This window comes from Bos taurus, chromosome 19, assembly GCF_002263795.3.
Source record: "Bos taurus isolate L1 Dominette 01449 registration number 42190680 breed Hereford chromosome 19, ARS-UCD2.0, whole genome shotgun sequence".
NCBI lineage: Eukaryota > Metazoa > Chordata > Mammalia > Artiodactyla > Bovidae > Bos > Bos taurus.
Genome location: NC_037346.1, coordinates 19,883,975 through 19,892,883, shown reverse-complemented (window position 1 = coordinate 19,892,883; position 8,909 = coordinate 19,883,975). Strand labels below are relative to the sequence as shown.

General features: G+C 52.2%; 1 protein-coding gene across 1 annotated transcript; it reads left to right on the top strand.

The window, feature by feature from the left end:
• The first annotated feature begins 977 nt into the window (after positions 1-977).
• SLC46A1 (solute carrier family 46 member 1) lies at positions 978-8,596 on the top strand. The gene is made up of 5 exons (NM_001079585.1): positions 978-1,224; positions 2,301-3,153; positions 4,486-4,569; positions 6,309-6,465; positions 6,980-8,596. The coding sequence occupies exons 1-5, from the start codon at positions 997-999 to the stop codon at positions 7,035-7,037; spliced, it is 1,380 nt and encodes a 459-aa protein (NP_001073053.1). The 5' UTR covers positions 978-996; the 3' UTR covers positions 7,038-8,596.
• Positions 8,597-8,909: the final 313 nt, after the last annotated feature.

The following is an 8,909-nucleotide window of genomic DNA, read 5'->3' as shown; positions in this document are numbered from 1 at the left end:
GTCCCCGACATACAAGGGGTATTCAACAAATGCACTGATAAGGAAGAAAGTCAAGTAGTACTATTCTCTTTTACAGTCAATAAAACAGGGCCAGATAGAGATCCGACAGCCTTCTGCCCCTATTTCTGTAGTAGGAGCACCAAAGAGCACAGGGTCACACTTAAGGGCCTCCCAGGTCCTCCACCATCTCCTCCTCCTCCTTCTCTGCTCCTCCAAGGGCACTGTAGAGCCATTACCCAGCCCCAGAAACAGATTAGCTTCCCAGGAAAAAGATTCTGTGGGCAGAAGGGGAACGAACAAGTGACAGTCTATTCATTACAATAATAGCATTTACAATATATCAGACATTGTGCTTCCCGAGCAACTCTTTGAGTCACACTCTATTAGCACCATCCTTTTAAGATGACGAAACGGAGGCACAAAGAGCTAAGTGGCATGCCCAGAACCTAGGTGATGGAATTGAGGCAGTAGAACTGGAGGCTGCACTTTTATCCACCGGGTCGCTTTGTCGCAGGGCAGAACATCAGCACAGACATCAGAAGTCGTGTGTTTTTCCAGCTCGGCTTTGAATGCCCGATTGTTCTTGTCTCTTTATGGGTAAATTGGGATCCTTAACAATAACTAGCTTATAAAATTGTTGGGAGATTAATCCACGTGGAGTTTAGTACAGCGCCCAGCACATAAGTGATCAATGAATGTTAATTATTGATATTCTCCTACTGTTATGGAGTTTTCGGGGCCTGGGAAGGAGTGCCAGGCGATATCTTGGCACAGTTTGCAGGCGATATCACTCTGTAAGTCAGGGGTTCCGGGCCCCACCCGCCTCCCCCGCCGCCTGCCCTTCCCAGCCCAGAGAGGGAGGGGCTGAGAGGAAGGAGGGGCTCACTAGTCCTGGCTCCGTCCCGTCCACTTGAAAAAAAAAAAAAACAACGCTGAGCGCAGGCGCAGAAACATGAACCTTCTGCCTTGCGCCAACTCTGCAAGAAACCCGAAAGCATGGAGGGACGCGCGAACTCCCCGGGCGAGCCCCGCGCCTGGCCTACCCGGTCCGTGCTGTGCCGCGGCTGCGTGGAGCCACTCGTCTTCCTCGCCAACTTCGCCTTGGTCCTGCAGGGCCCGGTCACCACGCAGTACCTGTGGCACCGTTTCAGTGCAGACCTTGGCTACAATGGCACCCGTCACAGGGACAGCTGCAGCAACCACAGCGTGGACCCCATCGCGCAGGTAGGGGCCGCGCGCGTGGGTGTGGGGGGTGGAGAAGCGAGGAGCGTGGCCGGGGCGGGGGTGGCCTGGGTAAAGACTGGGGACGGCCGCGGGGGTTAGGATCTTGGGTGGTGGGCGGGGCGGGAGCAAAAGTTGGAGCCTGAGAACTGCGGTGTAGAGATGCTTAAAGCTGATGCAGATAAAGCGAGCTTTGAGGGTTAACAAGGGGGTATTTTCTGAAAAACAAAATGCACAACTTAAAAAGATGAGAGTTTTTTTCAATTTTATTTTTGGCTATGCTGGGTCTTCATGGTTGCCCCGACTTTTTTCTAGTTGTGTCAAGCGGGGGCTACTCTCTAGTTGCAGAGTGCTGGGCCTTCTCACTGCGGTGGCTTCCCTTGTTTGGGGACAGGGGCTCTAGAGCACAGGCTCAGTAGTTGTGGCACACAGGCTTAGTTACCTACAGCAGGTGGGATCTTCCCCGACCGGGAACCGAACCTGTGTCTCCTGCACTGGCAGGTGGATTCTTTACCACTGAGCCACCTGGGAAGCCCCAGAAATTATCTTATTTAGCTAACTTTCTGAGGACTCAAGCCCTGGAGGCAGTCTCTCAGACAGCTCCGAAGGACTGCTCCTGAGAGTTAAGGGAGGAGCCAGGATATATAGGAGTTTTGTGATAAAAACCAGGTTGGAGAAACATCGAAAGATTACAAGTGATAAGTGTTAGTCACTCAGTCGTGTCCGACTCTTTTCAACCCCATGGACTGTAGCCCACCAGGCTCCTCCATCCATGGGATTTCCCAGGCAAGAATACTGGAGTGGGTTGCCATTTCCTCCTCTAGGGGATCTTCCCAACTCAGGGACTGAACCCTGATATAGCAGCAGCATTTTTCATTCACAGTGGTAAAAGTAAGGAATGGATCTTACAAATTTCCCATACCCGCTCCAGCATCCATACTAAAATTCTCTTGAGGTTTAGGGCTTCAGAGAAAGTCCTGATCCCTGTATCTCCCAGGTTGGTGACAGTGTGGGGGGTGGGCAGCCCAGAGTGAGGGATAGCTCGCCCGCTCCCCATAATACAACTCTTGCCCCCACAGGAAGTGGAGACACTTACCTCCCATTGGACCCTCTACATGAACGTGGGCGGCTTCCTGGTGGGACTCTTCTCGTCCACCCTGCTGGGCGCCTGGAGTGACTGTGTGGGCCGCCGCCCGCTGCTGGTGCTGGCCTCCCTCGGCCTGCTGCTCCAGACCGTGCTGTCCATCTTCGTGGTTCAGCTGCATCTCCACATTGGCTACTTGGTACTGGGCCGCATCCTTTGTGCCCTCCTCGGCGATTTCAGTGGGCTCCTGGCCGCCAGCTTTGCCTCCGTGGCTGATGTCAGCTCCAGCCGCACCCGTACCATCCGAATGGCCCTGTTGGAAGCATGCATTGGGGTGGCGGGAATGCTGGCGAGCTTCATTGGTGGCTTCTTGCTCCAGGAGCAGGTTTATGTCAACCCCTTCTGGCTCGCCTTGGCCGTGCTGACCGTCATGACTCTCTATGCAGCATTCTGCTTTGGTGAGACAGTGAAGGAGCGGACACCTACCCGTCTCTTCACACTCCGTCACCACCGGTCCGTCATCCAGCTCTATGTGACCCAGGCCCCGGAGAAGTCCAGGAAGCACTTAGCCCTGTATTCATTAGCCATCTTCGTGATGATCACTGTGCACCTCGGGGCCCAGGACATCCTGACCCTCTATGAGCTGAGTGCACCCCTCTGCTGGGACTCTCGGCTGATCAGCTACGGTTCTGCAGCTCAGCAGCTCCCATACCTCACCAGCCTGCTGGGCCTGCGGCTTCTGCAGTACTGCCTGGCCGACACCTGGGTGGCTGAGATCGGCCTGGTCTTCAATATCCTGGGGATGATGGTCTTTGCATTTGCTACCATCACACCCCTCATGTTCACAGGTAAAGTGTATGGGTTCAGCTACAGTTTGTTTCAGAATTACTGGGTGGCCATGTGCTGTCCCCAAATGCAGTTCATGCCCGTGTCTTTGGCAACATCACTGTGGCCCTAGCCTGCACTGGAGGACAAACGACTAAGAAATCTCATTACAAAAAAAAACAAACAACCCACCAGTTATACAGAAAAGATTGACCTTCAGTAGCCAAAGTAATTAATTCACATTACCAACCATAAATATTGTAAGATAGAGCCAAAGACAATAGTATCGCTTGTACACTAATTGCTTCACTCCTACCTCCCCTGGTGCTTTTAAGCAAAGTCCATGCTGCTAATGCCTTAATGCTCACTTCTCTGATAAGGATTACAGGACCTTGGTCAGCTTCTTTGGGTTTTTTTAAAAAGCCAGCCTTCTCAGACCACAGCGATCAGATTCTGACTTGTGTTAGTTCTTCTTTTTTTTTTGGTTGGAGGGGACAGCTGAAAATGAGGAAGTTCATTTTCCTGAATGGACAGATTTATTTTAATAGAGCCTGAAAATGTGTACAGTCAGCCATTCAGTAATCAAAGAGTAAAACAAATTTTTTTTTTTAAATGTCTGGCATGGAGGCACACAGGCTTTCTCTTGTTGCTGCACATGGGCTCTAGAGCTCGAGGGCTCAGTTATTGTAGCACTTGGGGCTCTCTAGTTGCAGCACGCAGGCTTAGTTGCCCCGAGCCATGTGGCATCTTAGTTCCCCAACCAGGGATCGAACCTTCATCCCCTGCATTGGAAGGTGGATTCTCAACCACTGGGCCACCAGGGAAGTCCCAGTAATCACAGACTTCTTAATGTGGCTGCTCTTCTGGACAGTGCAGCTGATGGGGGCCAGGCACCTTTTCCTTCTACACACAGCATCTTCCACACACATCTCCCATGTGCTGGGCTCAGTGCCTTCAGGGCTGCAGAGCTGATGAAGGCACTGTCATTGCTCAGGGATTTGGGTGCCTGTTACCTTCAGGGGCTCTGGAGGCGGGGCCTCATCGTGTACCCACTTTGGAGGCTCCACTGTCCTTTAACAGTTTGCAGTTTTGCTGAGGAGGTAACAGTTGCACAAGGGAGAGAAACAGTTCCTAAGGAAACAGTATAAGCCTTTGAGTCACTGAATGTCCATTGAAAAGGAACTCGTATTTCCTGTGTGCTTACTGTGCACCGTCATCGTTGCCTTCCTCATCAGGGAAGTTCTTCCGGTGTTTAACCTGCGTCCCTCATGGGTGGACACAAGAGCTCTGCTACATCTCACTGGGGCACCCCCTCCCCAGCCCCATTCTCTCGATCTTTCCTTCTTTCTCCCCAGGGTACGGGCTCCTTTTCCTGTCACTGGTCGTCACCCCTATCATCCGGGCCAAGCTATCTAGACTGGTGAGGCAATCGGAGCAGGGTGAGTATCAGGATCAGCCCACGTCTGGTTCCTCAGGCCAGTGTTGCCTAAACTGGGCTGAGGGCAGCCATAGGCTGGGAGGAGCTTACCTTCCTTCCACCCTGGAGAAGTAGCTAAGACAACTGCGTTGCTGTCCAAGCGCCCAGGGCTGCCAAAGGACCACAGGGATTTACATTTCCCGACCAAATCAGAGTCGGAATTTGCAGTCAGCTGCATGTGATTATGTTCTTTTGCTGGGCTTATGTTTTTAAGCCCAGCAGAGGATTTACCCTTTCCAGAATTCAGCTTTTCCATCTGCAAAATGGACGTGACCATGCCACAGGCCCCTGCTTCCCTGGGGTCACAGTGTCCGAGCTCGAAGGAGACAAAACAACTTGGTGACTTAGGTTTCATTGTTTCCAAGTGGCAGGTGAAACAAAGGCCCAGAGTGTTCAGTTGATTCACCTAAGATCACTCAGTAAGTGGTGGACCTAGGTTGCACACCCAGGTGTGGTTTTAAGAGCACCAGGGCTTGGGATCTGGGTTTTTAGTCCTGGCTCTGTCTCACCAGCTGTGTGATCTTGGGTAGGTCCCTCTCCCTCTCTGGGCCTGTTTCCTCATCTGTAACACACATGAATTGCTCTTGGTGACATCTGCAGGCCCTTCGAGCTCTGACAGTCTGATAGTTTAATCTCAACTTCTGTTAGGTTAAGCTTCAAAGCAAAAGTGAAATGAAAGTGTTAATCACTCAGTTGTATCTGACTCAGTTGTGTGCGACCCCCTGGACTGTAGCCCACCAGGCTCCTTTGCCCTTGAAACTCTCCGCAATAGTACTGGAGTGGGTTGCCATTCCCTTCTCCCAGGGAGTCTTCCTGACCCAGGAATCGAACCCCGAGTCTCCCACACTGCAGGCAGATTCTTTACCATCCGAGTCACCAGGGAAGCCCAGGGTTGAGCTTACTTTGCAGAATTCGTGTTCTGTTGGCATATCTATAAAGAGCAGTTTCTCACTGGTCTTTAGGCCAGTGAAAACATCTGGCTTATCCTCCTTTTCCCTTCTACCCGGGAAAGAAGTTCTGGTGATGGCAGAGATTTTCATGTCATATATCCCACCGTGGGTTCTGTTGTCTCCAGAACCATTCATTCACAACCATTCTGTTGTTTCCATTCATTCACTCAATAAGCCTTTTTCTACCACCTTCACTGTGCCCAGAGATGCCAAGAGGAACAGGAGAAAAGAACAGCCTTTGCTAACTGACTGCCTCTAGGAGGGCAGGCCCGGGCATAGCTGCTTTACCTGTGTATATAATGTTACCAGCATTCCTAACAATCCATGAAAGATAATGTCCTTGTTTAACAGAATGGGGACAGAAACCCAGAAAGATAAATGACTTATTCAGTGATTACACAGCTAATAAATGTTGAAACTGAGAATTAACCCAGAAATTTATCCTAAACAGGAGATGATTCCAAAGGGGATAAACCCCACACGATTTTATCAGACTTTATCAAACTTCTTCGAGAAGACATCACACATCCTTGTAATAGATTTAATAACAGCCGTTTGTTTTATAGCACAGGTGCTCTCCATGTGACCTCACTGAAGCCTTATCACACACAACATATGATGTAGGGTTTATAGGTGAGAAGGTCAGACTCAGGTGAAGTGGCTTGCCCCCGATTACACAGCTGTTGGGTAGTAGTGCCAGAATTTGCATTTAGGTCTTTCAAATTGCTGTGTGGTATTTATTTCTTCACAGGCGCTCTCTTTTCTGCTCTGGCCTGTGTGAATGGCTTGGCCATGCTGATGGCCTCCGGCATCTTCAACTCGCTCTACCCAGCCACCCTGAACCTCATGAAGGGCTTCCCTTTCCTCCTGGCAGCTGGACTGCTATTCATCCCAGCCATCCTGATGGGGTAATACAGGGCTGTGACTCACGGTCAGAATGGAGCCGTTTACCTAAAGGGCTCCTCTTCCTCCTCCCAACCTCCTCGTTTCTGGAGCTCTTCCCCTGTGGGTGTCTCTCTCCCCTTGCAGATGGTTGTCTGGTTCTCTGGGAGCGGCTCTCCGGGGGCAAGGCAGAGGCCAGTAGGGGAAGGGACACGCTCACAGTGCTGCTCGGCAGGGCTGTGTTCTCGCACTCAGATCCCCTCGCCCCTCTCCATTCCCATTTTATAGATGCAACAACCGTGGCAGAAATGTGCTAAAGGGAAGCCTGGAGAGCTTCCTGGGATAGTTGTGGCTGGGCCCCGTGCTCACCTGACCCACTTGCTTCTCTTCCCCCGAGCCCTCTGTTTTGTCTTCCACCTCTTAGCTTGGGGAGGGGGTTTACCTGGACCAGCCCACCCAATAAAGCCCATGTCACTCCTCCAGGAGTTGAGGGTCCCCCGCCCCATGTTAAGTTTGAACCCTCTCTCTGGTCTCTCACAGGATACTGGAAAGGGATAATCATTGCCCTGAATTCCAGGAGTTTTCCCAGAGCCCCTGATCTGCCTGGACCCGAGGACAGAGGGCAAGAGGAGCAACGTGAGCACTGACCAGCTGGAAGGAGACGCATCTGGATCCCAGCCCTTAGCATAGCGGCAGATCCCCCCAAAGGGCTGTGTTCACCTTGGACAGGATGGTCAACCTGGACCAAGGCCCCTGCCGCATCCACAGCTGTGCCAGCCTATGACTCCTAGATCTCGAATTGTCACCCACTCAGGGCAGGGGGTGGGGGAGCCCCTATTTGGAACAGGGGTCTGTTTACCCTTTAGGCCATGAATCACACAGAACCCTCCAGGGGAGGGGAGAGGTCCTGATGGAGGGACCAGTTGAAGCCTGAGGGCTGGCACCTCTGCTTCCGAGCCAAACTGGGCAGCTCAGAGTGTTCAATTCATCACTCCTTAGTGATGAACATGGTACCTTTGGGGGAGGGGGTGCTGTGGGAGGGACTCGGTGTCCCCTGGAGGGAGAATGCTGCTGTCTGTGGGTGGGAATTAATCTGCTAGGCTTAGCAGTGCCAATCATCATAAGTCAGTATAATCGCCCCAAAATGAACTTCCTGGCTCCCCCATGGCATTAGGCTATGGGGCCTTGTTTTCCCAGTTTGCCCACCATAGACCAGGCAGCAGCAGCTTCTGGAAAGGACAGGAGCCCCCAGAGTTGCCATGAGATTGGTACCGGGCACAGCTGGCTCAGTCCTCATCTGACTGCCCATTGTCTTCTGAGCTTCTGGGCAGCAAAGCGCTGGCACGCTTGCATTAGGCCAGTGGAAAAGCTCTGGGCAGAGCCCTGGCTGCTCATTCCTCGGAATCAGAGATCCACTCCATGAAGGCACCCGTCCCGATCTTCCTGGCTACACCAGCCCAAGCGGAATCAGTTTTTGCTACCACTCAGCTGTCTAACACTCCCCATCTCTAGGCATTTCAGCAGGGCCATGTGCCGACACCCTCTCTTGAGCACCTGTATGTCAACAGGAACCTGGAGATGGGCCCAGCCTCCCCATATGGTTCAGGAGGCCCAAGTCCCAGAGAATGCGGGGCCCATTTCTAGGGTGTTAGGGAAACCTGAAATTGAAAGGCAGAATCAGATTGGGTCTTAAGGCACTGGCTTTGATGAGGACCATAAACCCCCAAGAAAATCAGATTAACACCTGACTCTTCAAAACAGAACTGGCCACATGGCATGGCCCCCTGCTGGTATTTCCGCCCTCATTCTCTCACATGCCCTGCCAGCCAGGTTCCTGGTTAGAAATCACGCAGGTAAAATGGGGGTGGCCCAAGGCAAACCAAGGTCAGTTGTGGCCTGTTACCAGATTCCCGTGTCACTGTCCCCTGTCGTGAGATCAAGTGAGGAGAGGTCCCTCTCCTGGCCCAGCGGTGCGGATGTAGGCAAAAAGGCTCTGGGTTGACCTCAGGCCTGGGATCTACTCCAGGTACCGCCTCTGACTCGTATGTGGCCTTCTGTGAAGGGGTAGCTCAGCGACACCCCCCAATTATCTGGTCATGGGTTCGACAAGTTCGGAAACACTAGATTAAATATTGTTCTTAGATCCTTCCTACCTCATACATTCTAAAATGGAATGCCTCTATTTGTGGGGCCCCAGGAAGGCTAAATGAGTTGGAGCTGGACTTTAGACTTTTGTGTGTTTCTTGGTCATGAGCAAGGTCTTGGTCTCGGAGAGGGCTGGGATGGGGTGAAGCTGACTCAGCCCCATAGTGGGGGCAGCAGTTACAGCCCATCTAAGCAAAAAACTCTGACCCTTTCAAAGCAATGTCAGAGCAGGCTGGGGGTTGGGGGGAAGGCTGTTTCTCAGCCCTCTGTCTCAGAAGAGGCTCTGTGAGGCCAGGCCTAGGTGGACAGTGAGGGCCAAGGTGCC

What these genes read in the sequence shown, in the direction of transcription:
- SLC46A1 (NM_001079585.1), top strand. Translation starts at nt 997, where the DNA reads ATGGAGGGACGCGCGAACTCCCCGGGCGAGCCCCGCGCCTGGCCTACC. An exon ending in GGTGAGGCAATCGGAGCAGG is followed by an intron (nt 4,570 to 6,308) that starts GTGAGTATCAGG and finishes ATTTCTTCACAG; the next exon opens with GCGCTCTCTTTTCTGCTCTG. An exon ending in ATCCCAGCCATCCTGATGGG is followed by an intron (nt 6,466 to 6,979) that starts GTAATACAGGGC and finishes GGTCTCTCACAG; the next exon opens with GATACTGGAAAGGGATAATC.